Below are 17,526 nucleotides of genomic sequence, written 5' to 3' on the forward strand. Positions count from 1 at the left end.
TCTGCTTGTTAAGCTTGAGAAGTGGTTCTGACCTTAGTTGCTGGTTCTCAAACTCAGGGCCTGGGGCTGGGCTCGGGATGTGGTTCTGTCCTTAGTTGCTTGCACTGAGCTGAGGGCTGGTGTTTGCGCTCAGGGGCTGGTCTGAGCTTGGGAAGTGGTTCTGACCTTAGTGGCAGGCTCTTGGGCTTGGGGGCTGGGTCTGAGCTTGGCAGCTTATTCTTGAGCTTGGGAGCTGCTTCTGAGCATGGGAGCTGGTTCTTGAGCTTGGGAAGTGGTTCTGACCTTAGTTGCTGGCTGTGAGCCTGGGTGCTGAGTCTGCACTTTTGATTTGAGTGTGAGTTTGGGGTTTCTGACCTTAGTTGCTGGTTCTTGAGCTAGGGGGTACTGGCGCTGGGCTTGGGAAGTGCTTCTGGGCTTGTGGTCTGGGTCTGATCTTGGGTACTGGTTCCTGAGCTTGGGAAGTGGTTCTGACCTTAGCTGCTGGCTTTGAGCCCAGGAGCTGAGTCTGCATGTTAGATTTGAGTGTGAGCTTGGGGGCTGGTGGGCTGGTTCTTGATCTTGAGAAGTTGTTCTGACCTTAGTTGCAGGTTCTAGAGCTTAGGAGCTGGCTCTGAGCTTGGGGGCTGTTTCTTGAGCTCAGGGATCAGGCTCTTGGCTCAGGGGCTGGCTCCTGAGCTCAGGGCCTGGCACTGAGCTCAGGGGCTGGTTCTCAATCTGGGAAGTGGTTCTGACCTTAGTTCCTGGCTCTAGAGCTCACAGGCTGGTTCTGGGCTTGAGGGCTGGCTCTGGGCTTGGGAAGTGGTTCTTGAGCTAAGGAAATTGGTTCTGAACTTGGGGGTTGGTTCTGACCTTAGTTGCTGGCTCTTGAGCTTGGGGGTCAGGCGCTGGGCTTGGGGACTGCATCTGAGCTCAGGAAGTGGTTCTGGGCTTGGGGGTTGGTTCTTGAGCTTGGGAAGTAGTTCTGACCTTGGTTGTTGGTTTTAGAGCTCAGGGGCTGGCTCTGAGATCAGGAAGTAGTTCTGGGCTTGGGGTCTGGGTCTGAGCTTAGGAGATTGTTCCCTAAGCTCAGGGCTGCTTCTTGGGCTTGGGGACTGGCTCTGGGCTCGGGGGCTGGTTCTTGAGCTTGGGAAGTGCTTCTGACCTTAGTGGCTGGCTCTAGAGCTCAGGGGCTAGTTCTGAGCTTGGGAAGTAGTTCTGACCTTAGGTGCTGGTTCTCAAGCTTGGGGGCTGGCCCTGAGCTCAGGGGCTGGCTGTCAAGCTTGGGAAGTGGATCTGAGCTTAGTTGGTGGCTCTAAGTCCTGGAGCTGAGTCTGCATGTTAGATTTGAGTGTGAGCTTGGGGGCTGGTGGGCTGGTTCTTGATCTGGAGAAGTTGTTCTGACCTTAGTTGCTGGCTCTTGAGCTTGGGGGCTGGCTCTTGAGCTGGGAAGTGGTTCTGACCTTAGTTGCTGGCTCTTGAGGTTGCAGGCTGGTGCTGGGCTTGAAGGCTGGTTCTGGGCTTGGGAAGTGGTTCTTGAGCTAAGGAAATTGGTTCTGACCTTACTTGCTGGTTTGGGGTTCAGGGGTCAGGCTCTGGGCTTGGGGGTTGGTTCTTGAGCTTGGGAAGTAGTTCTAACTTTGCTTGCTGGTTCTAGAGCTTGGGGTCTGGGTCTGAGCTCAGGAGCTTGTTCCCTGAGCTCAGGGCTGCTTCTTGGGCTTGGGGGCTGGCTCTGGGCTCAGGGGATGGTTTTTAATCTCTGGGGCTGCCACTGAGCTTGGAGATTGGTTCTGGAGCTTGGGAAGTGGTTGTGACCTTAGTTGCTGGCGCTGAGCTTGGGAGCTGGCTTTGAACTTGGGAAGGGTTTCTGACCTTAATTGCTGGTTCTCAAGCTGAGGGGCTGGTGCTGAGCTTGGGGTCTGGTTGTCAAGCTTGGAAAGGGTTCTGACCTTAGTTGCTGGCTGTGGGCTTGGGGTGTGGTTCTTGACCTCAGGGCCTGTCTCTGAGGTCAGGGGCTGGTTCTTGAGCTTGGGGGCTGGTTATGAGCTTAGGGGCTGGCTCTGAGCTTGGAAAGTAGTTCTGACCTTACTGGCTGGCTCTTGAGCTTGTGGGGGCTGGCTCTGGAGCTTGGTTCTGACCTTTGTTGCTGGTACTGGAGCCTGGGGGCTGATTCCTGAGCTTGGAAAGGGTTTTGACCTTAGGTGCTGGCTTGGGAGCTTGGGAGCTGTTTCTTGAGCTTGGGGTCTGGGTGTGAGCTTGGAAAAGGGTTTTGAGCTTAGTTGCTCACTCTGGGCTTGGGGTCTGGTTCTTGATCTCAGGGCCTGTCTGTGAGGTCAGGGGCTGGTTCTTGAGCTTGGGAAGTGATTCTGAGCTTAGTTGCTGGCATGGGAGCGGGGTCTGCACTTTTGATCTAGGTTCTGGACCTTAGTGGCTGGCTCTTGAGCTTGGGGGCTGGCTCTTGAGCTTGAAATGTGGTTCTGACCTTATTTGCTGGCTTGTGAGCTTGGGGCCTGGGTGTGAGCTCTGGAGGTGGCTCTCAGCTTGGGAAGTGTTCTGACCTTAATTGCTGGTTCTTGAGCTCAGGGGCTGGCTCTGAGCTTGGGAAGTGTTCTGATCTTAGCTGCTGGTTCTTGAGGTTGGGGCCTGGATGTGAACTTAGGAGCTGGCTCTGAGCCTGGGGGCTGGCTCTGCATTTCTGATCTGGATTCTTGTGCTTGGGAGCTGACTCTGACCTTAGTTGCTGGTTCTTGAGCTTGGGGGCTGGGTGTGAGCTTGGCCCCTGTCTTGAATTTAAAATGAGAGTTCAGGCAGTTGGAAGTTGAAGCTGAGCTGCTTTGCACTGCAGTGCTTCAGAGTTTGTGGTGCTCCAAAGGCAGATCTCAAAGAGCTGCTGCAAGAGTTGAGCTGAAGTGGCACAGTGCCCTGCAGAGGCAAAAGCTTTTCCCTGCCAGTCAGCCACTGGAATCATCTCCCCAGGGCAGTGGTGGATTGCCCTGCAGGGCAGAGTTGGAAGGCTGAGCTTGGCAGGGGGCTGGGCCAGCTCCTTTCCAGTCCAGTGTCAGCTGGCAAGTTTGGAGCAGCTGAGCCTTGGGGTCCCTTGCAGCCTGGCATTGTGTGGCAGCAGAGCTGTGCTGCTGGTTTTGAGGGCACTTGGAAAGCTTCTGGAGCATTTGTGCAGAGTGTGCAAGACATCCCTGAGCCTAGCAACTCCCTCAGCTCTCTTCAGAATGAACTCTGCAGAGCTGGAAGAGCTTTCCAGGAATTTGGCAGAGGTTTGGAGGAGTTTGGAAGGGATTTTGGTTCTCCTCCTCCTTGTCCTCTTCCTTGTCCTCCTCTGCCTCATCTTTTTCCTGCTCTCCCTGGAGGCTGCACTTAGACTCCTAGAATCCTGGAGTGGTTTGGGTTGTCAGGGAGCTGCAAAGGTGCTGCAGTCCAAGCCCCTCTGCAGTCAGCAGGGACATCCTGCACTAGCTCAGGTTGCCCAGAGCCCTGTCCAGCCTCACCTTGAATATCTGCAGGGCTGGGACCTCAAGCCCCTCCCTGGGCAACCTGTTGCAGTGTTCCAGCAGCCTCCTGGTGCAGAACTTGTTCCTCACCTCCGATCTCAATCTGCTCTGCTCTAGTTTACATAAGCCTGCAGGGACAGGACCAGAGGCAATGGCTTCAAAGAGTCCCTCTGCAGCCTTCTTGTAGTCCCCTTGAGGTACCAGAAGGTCACTCTTAGGACTCCCCAGAGCCTTCTCTTCTCCTCTCCAGGCTGATCACCCCCAGCTCCCTCATCCTATCCTGGTAGCAGAGCTGCACCAAGCCCCTGATCATTTTTGTGTCCCTCCTCTGGGCCCTCTCCATCAGGTCCCTGTCCTTCCTATGTTGAGGGCTCCAGAGCTGGCTGCAGTGCTGCAGGTGAAGTCTCAGCAGAGCCAAGTGCCAGGATGGCCTCTGTCCATCTGTGGCCCTGCTGCTTTTGGTGCAGCCCAGGCTGCCCTTGGCCTTGTGGGCTGCAGGCTCCCTCTGTCTGTTCCTGTCCAGCTTCTTGTCCAGCAGCACCCCCCAGTGGTTTTCTGCAGGGCTGCTTCCTATCCCCTCCTCCCCCAGGCTGTCCTGATTGTGAGGATTGTGCCAGGCCAGGGGCAGGACCCTGCCCTTGCTCTTGTTGAAGCTCAGGAGGTTGCCCTGGGCCCCCTCTGCAGCTTGTCCCCTTGAGCTCCTCCACCTTGTTCTGCAGGGTATTGCCTTAGGTTTCAGGAGGCAGAGAGGCTCTCTCTGAGCCTTGTGAAAGGAGTTGATTCCAAGCTGTGGCCAGAGGGTTGGATAGAATTGGGCAGTTTCCATGGCTGTGCTGTTCAGAGCTGCATCCTACAGTGCAAAGCATCCAATCCACAACAATCCATAGTGTGCCTGGGCCACAGGACCCAAGCAACCTCCCTAGGCCAAAGCTTCCTCCAGAGCTCCACCAAAGCAGGCCAGAACCCCAGGCCCCAAATGCCTTCCCCCTCCCCCATGCCTCTCTGCCCCTCCTCCCCCCATCCCCAAGAGCTGCAGTTACAGATTCTGGTAGGCAGCTCCCAGGTGAGCCAGGCCGCTGCAGGCCGCAGTTGGCAGCACTGCCAAGGCCTCAAAGCTCCTCTGCAGAAAGAGATCCCAGAAGCTGTTGCTGGGAGCAGAGAGGAAGGGCAAAGGAGGTTGGAGATCCTGTGCTGTTCCTTTGTAGAGAGTGAGTGCAGGCCTTGTGGGAATGAAGTAAGCTAGATGACACTTTGTGGTGTCCCTCTGGACTCTGCTGTCCCTTCTGGAGGTCTCTACTCTCTGGTGTAAGACATCCCAGTGCCTTCCACCCACCACAGGGATTCTCCTCCATGTTCTCATCCATGGGCTTCTGTTGGGCCCTGTTGGCTGTGTAGATCAGCCCTGGTGATGTTGTAGGACCCTGGGGACTCTTAGAGGGCAGGAAGTGAGTGGAGATGGAGCAATGGATGGAGAGATGGAGGGTGAAGGCTGCAGGGGGTGGGAGGGCTTAGTTCAGCAGCTGTGTGGCTCTGCCTGGCTCTGGCCTACAATGGTGCTGGCAGCAGCTGACCCCTGAAGCTCAAAGCTGCAAACCCTGCCTGGCTCAGGACAGTCCCCTGACCCCTCCTGACATGCAGCACAGCCCAAGCAGGCACTCAGGGCTCCTAGCCACATAGCCCAGCCATCCCCCATGGCAGAAGTCACCTGAGGTCTCACTCCCTCTCTGTCCCCCTTCCTCTCATCAGTTGCTGCCTGAGGTGTCTGCAGGGTCCCTCCCCAGCCCTCATCTGTAACCCCCCCTTGGCTTGGTGCTGTTCTTTCAGGCCTCCAGCTGATCCCAGCCTTTAGTCTCAGGCCCCTTCCATTCTTGTGCTGCTGCTTCCAGCCCAGTTCCTTAGGTTCTTCCTCAGCCACAGCATTTCCCACTCCACCCTTCCAGCTGCAGTGGCAGTGGAGGTGGGGGACACAGGGCCATGGGACAGCCAAGGCAGTAGGGACATGGATGGGTTGGGAATGAGGAAAGGGCCTGGGTGTGTTCAGGCAGGAATTAGGCCTTGTCCCCCCAAGAAGGGGATAGGATCCAGGGCTCAGGTGACAAATGTGTGTGCAGGGAATGGCAGAATCTGGCAGCATTTGAGGAGGTGAAAGGAGTGAATTGTGCTGCAGCTCTGCCTGTGTCAGCTGGGAGATGAACAGCAGCCCATGGGCACTGTGCCCTCCCATCCAACCTCATTTTCTCTTGGGGATGTGGAGTGGCAGCTCCACGAGAACTGCAAAGAGCAAGCTGAGAGAAATGGTCAGGGAGAGAAGGAAGCAAAACTCTTTCCACTGAGTCTCTTTGGACTGCAGGTGTGTGAAGTGTGCTGGAGGTGTGAGGTTTGGGCAGGAGCCAGAGACTCCTCCAGCATCCCAGTGAGGGCTGAAGAGGTTTATCAAGAAGCTGCCCAAGTCCCTTCCCCCTTTGATGCACCTCCAGAAAGCATGAAGCTCCCTTTGTGTGTGTCCTGAGGGCTGCTGTGATCTTCTGTTGGGGAGTGGGCAGCAGAGAGGTGTGCAGGGCCGAGCTGAGCACAGAGTGGGTGTGGTGGGGGCAGAGCCAGGGAGGAGAGCTGGATCCAGAGCAAGATCTGCTGTCAAATGCAGCTGCAGGCAGCAGAGGCCTGGGCAGGCAGTGGGAGGAAGCTTTAGGCAAGGGCTGGGAGAGGCTGTGTGGAGGCAGCTGTGTTGTGGTGCTGGCCTGCAGCTGTGTGCTGGGGACTGTGTGCTGGGCAAGGAGCTGAGTCTGCACTTGTTGAGGTCTCCCATCTTGAGCAGCCCTGGTTGTGTGCTGTGCCTGTGCTGCTGGGTTCAGTAGCTGCCCCCAGCAAGGCTGAGCTATGCTGCCTGGTCCTGGGCAGTGTTGAGCCATCCCTTGAAGATCAGTGCTCTCCTCTGAGCCCTCTGCTTCTCTCTTGCAGGGACTGAGTCCTTCTCCCACCATCATCCCTGCCCCTGTGTGCTGTGGAACAGCAGAGTTTGCAGATCTGCCCCTTGGAGCAGCCCAGCAGGTAAGGAACCCAGAGTGGGGCAACAGGAGGACCCCAGGCCCCAGAGCATCTCTCAGTCTTCTCCAGCTCCTACTGCCCACCAGGGTCTCTAAGGGGCATCAGCTGTGATGAGAGCCTGGGAACTCTCCAGGCTGCTGGGGGTCAGTTTTGTGCAGGAGGTGATTTTTGGGGTTGGGATATGGAGGGTGGTGGGAGAAGGTTGGAGGTGGTTTTGTGTTCCTTGGTCATTGCTGCTGCCTCCATTGCATGAACCAGGAAAGATCAATTGACAGGGCCTGGGCCAGGAACCACCCTGCCAATGCCACCAGGCTTGAGGAGAGTGGGACAAGACCACTTGTAAGCCCCAGGGTACCTCTGGCCACTGATCACAGGAACCTGGGGTCTCAGCACAGGTATTAGTGTTCTGTGCCCACACCACTGCAAAAAATTTATGTTTGAGGTCCCCTCTGCATTCTTTCCTCCAGCTGGGTGTTGGGAGGTGTTGGGAGTCAGGGACTGTCATGACCCAGGCAGGATCACAGTGTTTGAGGTCCTGGGCTCAGGTGTTTCCATCTTCCCTATTGCAGAGCTGTGACCCCTTCCTGGCATAGTATGGCCTCACAGGACCCAGACAAGAGCTGGGAGGAGAAGCAGCACCCAGAGATAAAGTTGGAGCTGCCAACATGCAACCCCAAGGGAGAGGAGGATGAGGAGGTAGAGATCAAGATGGAGGATGCTGCTGCTGACGAGACTGATGACTATGAGGAGAATGAGTATGAAGAGGAAGATAAGGATGAGAATGAAGGTGACCAGGATGAGAAGGAATGTATGGAGGAGGATGAAGCCAGAGCAGGTCCCTCAGTGCCACACAAGCAGCTGAATCAGTGCCCTGACTGTGGGCAGAGCTTCCCATGTGGCTCAGAGCCACTGAAGCACCACTGCCCCCACCCTGGCCCCCGGCCCTTTGTCTGTGGGAACTGTGGCAAGAGGTTCAAACGGAGCTGTGATCTCACCCGGCACTGCCTCACTCACACTAGAGGAAAATCTTTCACCTGTGCTGACTGTGGGCAGAGCTTTACTCGGCGCTGTCATCTCACACGGCACTGCCTCACCCACACTGGGGAGAAGGCCTTCTCTTGTGACATCTGTGGCAAAAGCTTCACTCACATGTCCACCCTCAGCCAGCACCAGAGTGTGCACAGCACTGGGAAGTCCTTCACCTGCAGGGACTGCACCAAAACCTTCAAAACCAGCCGCAGTCTCACCATCCACCGCCGCATCCACACTGGAGAAAAGGTGTTCCCCTGTGCTGAGTGCGGCAAGAGCTTCACCACCAGCACCGTGTATATCCAGCACCAACTCATCCACAGCGGGGACAAACCCTACAGCTGTGCCGACTGCGGCAAGAGCTTTGCCTGCAGCTCTAACCTCACTCAGCACCTCCGTACCCACACTGGTGAGAGGCCGTACAGCTATGCCCACTGCGGCAAGAGTTTTGCCTGCAGGTCTAACCTCACTCAGCACCTTCGCACCCACACCGGTGAGAGGTCGTACAGCTGTGCTGAGTGTGGCAAGACTTTCACTCACAAGTCTTCCCTCACCAAGCACCACAGTGTGCACAGTACTGAGAAGTCCTTCACCTGCAGAGACTGCGGCAAAAGTTTCAAAAGCTGCTCCACCCTCACCATCCACCGCCGTATCCACACCGGAGAGAATCTGTTCCCCTGTGCTGAGTGCGGCAAGAACTTCACCAACAGCACGAAATTCATCCAGCACCAACTCATCCACAGCGGGGACAAACCGTACAGCTGTGCCGACTGCGGCAAGAGATTTAGATTCCTTTCGCACCTCACCCAGCACCGTCCTGTGCACAATGGTGAGAAGCCTTTCACCTGTGCCAACTGTGGCAAGAGATTCACTCAGAAGGGACAACTCACTCAGCACCATCTTGTGCACACAGGCGAGAAACCTTTCACCTGTGCCGACTGCGGCAAGAGATTCTCTCGGAAGGGACAACTCACCCAGCACCGTCTTCTGCACACAGGCGAGAAGCCTTTCACCTGTGCTGACTGCGGAAAGAGATTCACCCAGAAGCGATACCTGAACCAGCACCATCGTGTGCACACTAGAGGGACACCTCACCAATCACTGCTGCAGCCACACCAGTGAGCAGGCCACAGTGCAGAGGAGGTGCAAATAGATCTACCCTGGGTCGATTGGCATAATCCTAGCCTGCCTGAGAGACATTCCAGCAGATTGAACCAAAATCTCTTCTTTTTCCTCTGCATTTTCCAGAGGCTGGGGGATCGGCAGGAACAAACACCTCCTGCCCTTCTGAACACCAATTAGTGCTGATGAGAACAATTACAGAGCTGAGTCAGCACAAATGGAGCTGACATTAGAGCTGAGCCGAGCTTTGACAGGGTTTGTCTGGTTCTTCCCCAATTTCTATCTCCCTGGGATAAAAAGCCCTCTGTCTGTTGCCCAGTTGTGTTGATACAAGGCCAAAGTTACCCAAATCTTGTCTGTTTGCTTTTATTTCAGACATTCCTGCCCACAATGCCTAGATGCTGAGGGCATTTGCTCCCTAGGAATGGGGCTGAAGCTGTGTTCAGGGAGGTAAAAGTGAGGTTCTCAGAAGAGTCTTGAGAGTGTCTTGCTGGGAGTGTTCTTAGGGAAATCTCAGAGTGGTTTTTTTATTTGTCAAGGGATGTTAGGTGTTTTGGGGGACCTGGAGAGTTGAAGGATTGATTTTCAGAGTCATTGGAGGGTGTAGAGGGGATGGTAGGGATGTCTTTGGAAGCCCTTGGAAAGCTTCTGTCAGTTTTCTACTACAGGGCTCTGGTTCTTTCCAGCAGGCCTGGGGCTTCCAAAAGCCTTCTCCCTAGCTCAGCAGTGTTCCTGATGCATTCCTGCTGACCTGGGGCTTCCCTCAGCCTTTCCACCCACTGTCACTGCAGGTGGGACTGGAAAACTCTCAAACTGTGAGAGCAACTTGGGGGTGTGGAGCTGCCCTACTGCAGGAAGCCTTTAGGGCTGGTGAGCCAGCGCTGGATGCCAGGTGGTGCTGATCCCTTGCTTTAGAATTCCCTGCTTCTCCTCCTTTCCTATCCTGCAGCTGCTGTTCTGCAAACCATGGCAACTTCTGGGCCGTGTGTAGAGCCTCTGATTCTTTGCTGACCAACTCCAAGCTGCAAAGTTGTTTTCCTGTGTGAGCCAAGAACAGCATCCTGCATGAGCCAGAGGTGCTGGCACCTTTGATTGGAGCATGCTTTAGTTTGTACACAGGGCTGTGTTCTACTGGTGCTATGAATCCCTTGCTTTAGAATTCCCTGCTTCTCCTCACTTTTCCCTTGGTACTCAGAAGCAAAGATAAGTTTAAAGTGTGTTTGACAACAGCTCCTTGGTTCCATCTTGGTTTTATTTGGGGGGATCCTTGAAGGAACATTCTAATAAAACCACACTGTTGGTTGACCTTTCTCACATTCTTTGCATCCATAGAAGCAATCAAAGTACAATTAACTATATAACAAAAACAATCAATGAAATCAACAATCCAGTTTTGATAAGAGGTTGTATCCACCCTGGTAACAACACATCCCAGCACAGTCTTCACACCCATGTCCATGGACAAGGAGCAAGGAATCTATAGCTTCCTTCTTCTGTCCCGCAGTGTCTGACAGGCTGATGGTCAGTAGCTAAATCACTGAATGCTGCCAGTGTGAGATTGCTTTGTTTTGCCAACCAGCAACTCACTTGGTTGGACTACAATATGATAATTGAAGACATTTATGATAGCATCTGAGGGTCCTTTTATACCTGCACAAAAATGGGTGATGTAACACATCAAAGATACAAAGCCCAGAGCTGCACCAATTAGCTCATTCTAACACAACTGGCATAAAATATGGGTAAAGAGAACAAGCCTTGCAGCTACACTACAATAACAAGCATGCATTGCTTCCCACTTATCTTACCAGGTCAAGGCACAAACAGGACAGTTGCCTCTTTCAGACAGTCACCAGAAAGGTTTCATCCCACAGTTTTGAACTTACAAGCACAACTCTTTCAGTTTAGGAAGAATGTTGACTTGCTGGAGTGTGTCCAGAGAAGGGCAACGAAGTTGGTGAGGGGCTTGGAATACAAGCCCTATGAGGAGAGGCTGAGGGAGCTGGGATTGCTTAGCCTGAAGAAGGGGAGGCCCAGGGGAGACCTTCTTGCTGTCTACAACTACCTGAAGGGAGGTTATAGACAGGTGGGGGCTGGTCTCTTCTCCCAGAACAAGAGGACACAGTCTCAGGCTGTGCCAGGGGAGGTTTAGGCTGGAGGTTAGGAAGAAGTTTTACACACAGAGAGTGATTGCCCATTGGAATGTGCTGCCCAAGGAAGTGGTGGAGTCACCATTGCTGGAGGTGTTCAGGAGACTTGACAGGGTGCTTGGTGCCATGGTTTAGTTGGTTGGGTGGTGTTGGATGATAGGTTGGACGCGATGATCTTCAAGCTCTCTTCTAACCTGGTCTATTCTTCTCTTCTCTTCTCTTCTCTTCTCTTCTCTTCTCTTCTCTTCTCTTCTCTTCTCTTCTCTTCTCTTCTCTTCTCTTCTCTTCTCTTCTCTTCTCTTCTCTTCTCTTCTCTTCTCTTCTCTTCTCTTCTCTTCTCTTCTCTTCCCTTCCCTTCCCTTCCCTTCCCTTCCCTTCCCTTCCCTTCCCTTCCCTTCCCTTCCCTTCCCTTCCCTTCCCTTCCCTTCCCTTCCCTTCCCTTCCCTTCCCTTCCCTTCCCTTCCCTTCCCTTCCCTTCCCTTCCCTTCCCTTCCCTTCCCTTCCCTTCCCTTCCCTTCCCTTCCCTTCCCTTCCCTTCCCTTCCCTTCCCTTCCCTTCCCTTCCCTTCCCTTCCCTTCCCTTCCCTTCCCTTCCCTTCCCTTCCCTTCCCTTCCCTTCCCTTCCCTTCCCTTCCCTTCCCTTCCCTTCCCTTCCCTTCCCTTCCCTTCCCTTCCCTTCCCTTCCCTTCCCTTCTTCTATTTTCTTCTTTGTTTCCTGCCTGATCTCTCAAAGGAGAACCTAGATTTTGCCAGTTTCAATTCTTACATTTCCCTTTTCTTATTAATAAAGAAGATTAACCATACCAGTTCTGCCCTGAACACACTGTGCACAGGGATTTAGATACAGACCTACAAACACAGCAAACCCAATCTTCAGCATTGTCTTTTACAACCTGCTTCAAGGGCATGAATGTCACACCTTTGCCTTTTCCTAAGATGGCCAAACATCATAGAAGTGTTTAGTGTCAGCAAGGTCCTCCCTTGACCCATGAGGGCAGGGCTGGCCAGGCTCTATCTCCACAGATAAGGAAAATACCTGTGGGCAGACAGCAAGAGTGAGAAGGCCTCTTCGCTGGGTGGGAGAGGACATCCTGAATATTCATAGTTCTGCTCAGTGTAAAATTAAACACAACACAATAATCCATTTTCACTCTGCCTACCACACTGCTCTCCTGATGCTCTGTTTTGCTAAGGAAAGGTACTGAGTCCTATTGTTCCTACTCCTGGGGTTTTTTTTCTTTCCTTTCAAATTTCTCCCAAGTAAAGCCTCCAACTTCTTTATATCCTCAATGAAGTTTATTAAAGCACACTAAAAACCACATATAAAATGAAAATTTGAGAACATCACATGCTTTAACTTTTCTTTCTTGTGACATAATGCCTGAGCTGCCCCTTTTCTGTTTTTTTATAACCTAAAATGAAAATGTCTTTTGTGCTATGATCCATTTTGGCCTTCACCCAGTAGTACTGACACGGTATTGTGCTTATTCCTTAGGGAACATAGCTTAGCACAATAACTAAAGATTTATAAGCACTCATTCTTGCCTATATTTTGACATTCTTACCTAGACCCAACACAAGATGTTTCCAGGTGAAGACTTTTCTTACATTACACAGTTGACTTATGTTTCTAATGCAGTGTTGCCACACTCTGATTGGTTACATTTCTACTGCCAAGCACTTAAGCAAAGCATACAATAGGTAAATACTAGCAAACAAGCTTCTGAACATATCCAGCCCAATCCTGCCTGGGCTTTCTTTTCAGTTCCTGATAAGGTGTGTATCCCTGGACTCAAGACAAAACATAGCTGTCCCAAAGCTATCTGAAAACAACCCTTCTCCTACACCACCACTGCTTATCAGATGGAGGCTTTGGTGGAAACATTTGCTGCTGCTGTTCATGCATGAAAACCTTGTTTCAGATGTGGGCAGCTGGGACATTAGAAGAAAACTTGTCCACCAAAAGGTAGCAGCAATAATGAGTGTGGGAGCCTGTTCCTCTCTGGCCCCTGTGCACAATATGGTAAGAATGAAACCTCATTAAACATGGCTGCTTTGGGTTTAATAACCCAAGACAACCTCCTCCCCGAGAAATAATTTGGGAAACAGGAAGCAGAGGGCCATGGGACCCTGCACACAGACACAAGTGCCTCCCCACGGCACCTTTTAGGCTTATGGGGTCAATTGCAACCAAGAACCAGTGGCAGTGCCGGAGTGGATGTCACCACAGACATTTCACTCACCGTAACCCATGAAAAAGTGCACAAAGGCACATGGACCTTTGGGAATAGAATAGAATAGAATAGAATAGAATAGAATAGAATAGAATAGAATAGAATAGAATAGACCAGGTTGGAAGAGACCTTCAAGATTATTGCATCCAACCTATAATCCAACACCACCTAATCAACTAAACCATGCAACCAAGCACCCCATCAAGTCTCCTCGTAAACATCTCCATCACTGGTGCTTGACTCCACCACCTCGCTGGGCAGCACATTCCAATGGGCAATCACTCTCTCAATGAGGAATTTCTTCCTAACATCCAGTCTAAAGCTCCCCTGGCACAGTTTGAGACTGTGTCCTCTTGTTCTGGGACAAGAGACCAGCCCCCATCAGTCTACAACCTCCCTTCAGGTAGTTGTAGACAGCAAGAAGGTCTCCCCTGAGCCTCCCCTTCTCCAGGCTAAGCAACCCCAGCTCCCTCAGCCTCTCCTCATAGGGCTTGTGTTCCAAACCCCTCATCAACTTTGTTGCCCTTCTCTGGACATAGGACATGGGCTAAGTGCCTTACTGTTAGGAAGATCTAGCACTATCTTACAGGGACTTTTTGTGCTCCCAGGGGTGATAGATTCTGATTGCCAAGGACAAATCTCTGCCATGGTGTGGATATCATCTCCTCCAGTAACTATCCCTGCAGGGAGTCGAATCACCCAGTTAGTGCCTTTTACCACACAGGTCCTGTCAGCTGAAGCCCAGGAAAGGGGAATGTGAGGTTTCAGTTCCACAAGGAAGCCTGAAGGCTTTTGGGCACAGACTATTTCCACTGCTCAGCCAACAGTGATGTGTATCCTCAGAGTGAACAGCCTAAAGAGGTGACAGTTAGGGGGATGATTGATACAGGTGTGGATGTTAAAATCATATCCTCCACGCATTGGCCTTTGTCCTGGCCGACAATGTCCACAGCAGCTGCTGTGGCAGGAGCTGGTGGCACAACCAGTCCACAAAGTGTGCTCCCTGTCCAGGTAGTCAGCCCTGAGGGGCAAGTGGCTGCTGTTCATCCTCACATAGCTGTGGTGCCTCTGAATCCACGGGGCTGAGACATCTTAAGTATGTGAGGGGTGAATATCACTACCAATACCCAGGATTTTTAGTAGGGGCCACTGTGACTGAGGGCACATGTAGGCCTACTATCCCATTATGGTGGCTAACACTGACCCTTGTGTGGATGGACCAGTGGCCCCTACCCAATGAAAATCACAGATCCATCAAAGAACTGCTGCAACAATCCTATTTAGAACCATCTCAGAGCCTGTGGAATACTCTGGCCTTGTATTTAAGAAAAAAATCAGGGAACTGGAGGCTGCTTCAGGACTTGAGACAAGTGAATAATGTACTGGAAAGTATGGGTTCTTCACAGCCTGGAATGCCCTCACCAGCAATGATGCCTGAGAAATGGAATAGCTGTATTATTGATTTGAAGGATTGTTTCTTTATCATCCCACTGAATCCTGATGATGCTCCAAAATTTGTCTTCACAGTCCCTGTGACTAATAATAGTGAACCCAGTCAGTGGACTGTGTTGCCTCAAGGCATGAAAAACAGCCCCACAGTTTCTCAATGGTATGTAGCACAGGCATTATCCCGTGTCAGAGCACAATATCACACCATGTAGTGTTACCACTATATGCATGCTGTGCTAATTGCTACACAGACAGAGGACGTGCTGAGTGCAGTTGTGCCTGATGTGACAGAAGTGTTGAGGAAATATGGGATAGAAATAGCCCCAGAGAAGGTGCAGCACCAAGCACCTTGGAAATATTTGGGACTAAAAATCTTAGATCAAGCAATTGAGCCACAAATGATACAAGTTCAGCAATCTGTGACCAACCTTAATGATTTGCAGAAATTACTTGGAGTCATAAACTGGATAAGACCCTTGCTAGGTCTTAGCATGACCCTGCTAGCTCCCTTATTTGACTTACTGAAGGGATACCCTGATCTTTTGTCTTCTTGATACCTGACTGCAAAAGCACAACCTGCACTGAAGCAAGGGGAGCTCACCATTGCCATGGGAACAAGCCCATCCCAGGACAAACTGGTTCCCTGTTGGTTTGGAACTGGAGGTTCTGGTGTGTCCCAGCTCCAGGCAGAGAGGCACCACAGGGTCTGCAGGAGTCATTCCAAATACCCTGGGATGCAGCAAACCCTGTACAGAGTGAAGAAAGCCAACTGCAGCTGGGTTGCAGCAGGAGGAGTGTGGCCACCCAGACACAGACGTTGTCCTCCCCTGGACTCAGCACGGTTGTAGACACATCTGGATGCTTGGTGTCTGGATGTTGCATTCTCCAGACTAAAAGAGCATAGGAGGAACTGGGGAGGCTGAGAGGAGATCTGCCAGGACGGGGATTGACATCTCTGTGGAGAGGCTGAGGGACCTGGGCTGCTTCAGCCTGCTGAATGGTGGCACAGGGCACTGCCAAAGCAGTGTGCACATGGGTGAAGGGTGGTTTCAGAGAGGATGGAGCTCTTCTGGGGAGTGGGAAGAGACCAAAACCTTCACAAAGTGCAGCTTGGAAGGTTCAGAGTGGAGATGAGGCCAAAGAAATATCCCTCAAAGGGCAGAGCAGCTATGCATGAGGCCATCCAGAGGTGTCAGGAAATAGCGAAGAGATATGAGACAGCTCAGGGAAGGGATGGAAATGGCAGGGGGAGAGCTGGGAGGGGAAGAAAGACTGATGTCAGCAGCCTGAAGGGAAAGAGCTGCAGGCATGGGGCAATGCAGGACAGGCTGCTGTAGAGATGGCCAAAGGCTCTGGCAAGGCTGAGAGGCCCAACAGGACCAAGGTCTTTATGCACTTGGCTTTGGCACTTGCCTCTGCCATCAAGGCCTATGAGGAGAAACTTGGCTTTGAGGCTTTGAGGTTCTTCTATTGCAAGGGCAGTGGTCAGGGCTTGGCCTTTCTGCTTCCTAGAACAAAGGCAAGTTTTTCTGCCCTGTACTTTGCCTTTGTCTCTCTGCAATCCTGGCCTCTAACAAGCTGCTCTAACGAGTCCCTGGGGAGCCTTTGTCAGTAACAAGCCTCAGTGAGGCCAATCAGTGCTTCAAGGTACTTTGGAGTTTTCTTCTGACTTGGACTTCTTGAGAGGCTTCTTGGCAGTAGCGTAGCAGAGTCTCCTGGCAGTACCTAAGGATGATGTAATCAGCCCCAAATACTCCATGGGGCTCATTAAAATACTGCTGAACCTCTCATTATTGCCAAGGTTTCTGCAGCTAATTGGAGAGGTTTTTATTGCACAAAGCATCTGATAAAAAGTATTTTTAAAGGTACATTTCATTCCTTTTCAGCAGGAGTTGTCTCTTTGCAAGCAAACCACAGCAAAACCTGACAAGGTCCTACCCTGCTCACTGCTCATCCTCACTCCCCACTGCTACCAGCAGAACCCTGAGCCACAGGTGAGGGACAGGATCTACCTTGTCAGGGGCTGAGGGTCAGGGCTTGGCCCTTTGGATCAATGAAACCCCTCCAGGTTTCCTCAGCAGCAGAGCCACCTTTAGGTGCTTGTCCTGACCTGTCAGCACTGCCTCACTTCTCTGCTCACACCGGAGTCTGGAGATGCTTCAGTGCTTCCAGTAATGCTTCCCTTGCATCCACTCTCTCCTGCTCTAACCAGACCCTGGGGACCCTTTCCCAGTACCCTTCACTGGGACCCATTAAGAGTAGAAGAAACTTCGGAGTTTGTATCTGACTTTGACTTCTGGAGAGGTTTCATCAGCTTCCTCTCAGTCCCTGAGGTTTACAGGGCACCAAAAGCAGCCAGAGGAGTCATTAAAACACCTTAGGCTGGACCTTTGCTGCCCTATTGGGCCAGGCTTCTGGGCTGGAAGGTGCTGCTGGCAAGCAGGCAGCGCAGCAGGAGAAAGCTCTGGCCAGGAGCAGGTCCTTTGCACAGCACAGCAGGGCTGAGGGCACTGCCAGAGGATCTCAGGGAGATGAGGAAGGCAGAAACAGCTTCGAGGTGGCCAGGACTGGGAGGATGCTGAGAGCTCACTAGAGGAGAAGTCACTGCAGTCACTGACACAGTGAGGCTGTGGGTGCAGGACACTGCAGCTGTAGCTCCTGGAGGCATCTCCATCTCAGCAGCTGATGCTCAGCTGAAGGCTCCTGGAGTGTGCACACAGAAGGAGGAGCAAAGCCCTTCAGTTCCATCCTGTGAGCAGCAGTGAGCAGAGCTGGCGAAGGAGAAGGCTTCATCTCCATCCCCTCTGCCTTCCTCTCTTCCCTTCACTGTCTCTGCAGCACTGCAGAGCTGCTGCCTGTTTCATCACCTCTCCATGGGACATTCTTTTGCTGGGTTTGGGCTGTTGGTCCTGTTGGTCACTTTCTGTTCAGACTCCAGAGGAATCTGCAGGGCAATTCTGAGTCCCTGCTGCATTTGAAGCTGTGATGAACTCTGCCATGGGTTGGTAGTGATGGG

The 17,526-nt window shown here is 52.3% G+C and overlaps 2 protein-coding genes across 2 annotated transcripts in view; one reads left to right on the forward strand and one right to left on the reverse strand.

Annotated features, from left to right (window-relative positions):
- The window catches only part of LOC137454317 (zinc finger protein 850-like), a 291,247-nt gene that overhangs the window by 19,809 nt on the left and 253,912 nt on the right, over window positions 1–17,526 (reverse strand). The window lies entirely within an intron of this gene.
- Window positions 7,591–9,724, forward strand: LOC137454331 (zinc finger protein 345-like). Its single transcript, XM_068164381.1, has one exon. The coding sequence runs from the start codon at window positions 7,677–7,679 to the stop codon at window positions 8,676–8,678; it is 1,002 nt and encodes a 333-aa protein (XP_068020482.1). The 5' UTR covers window positions 7,591–7,676; the 3' UTR covers window positions 8,679–9,724.

Source organism: Melanerpes formicivorus, unplaced genomic scaffold (genome assembly GCF_026170545.1).
Source record: "Melanerpes formicivorus ecotype bairdi unplaced genomic scaffold, bMelFor1.0.p_v2 SCAF_80, whole genome shotgun sequence".
NCBI classification, from domain to species: Eukaryota; Metazoa; Chordata; class Aves; order Piciformes; family Picidae; genus Melanerpes; species Melanerpes formicivorus.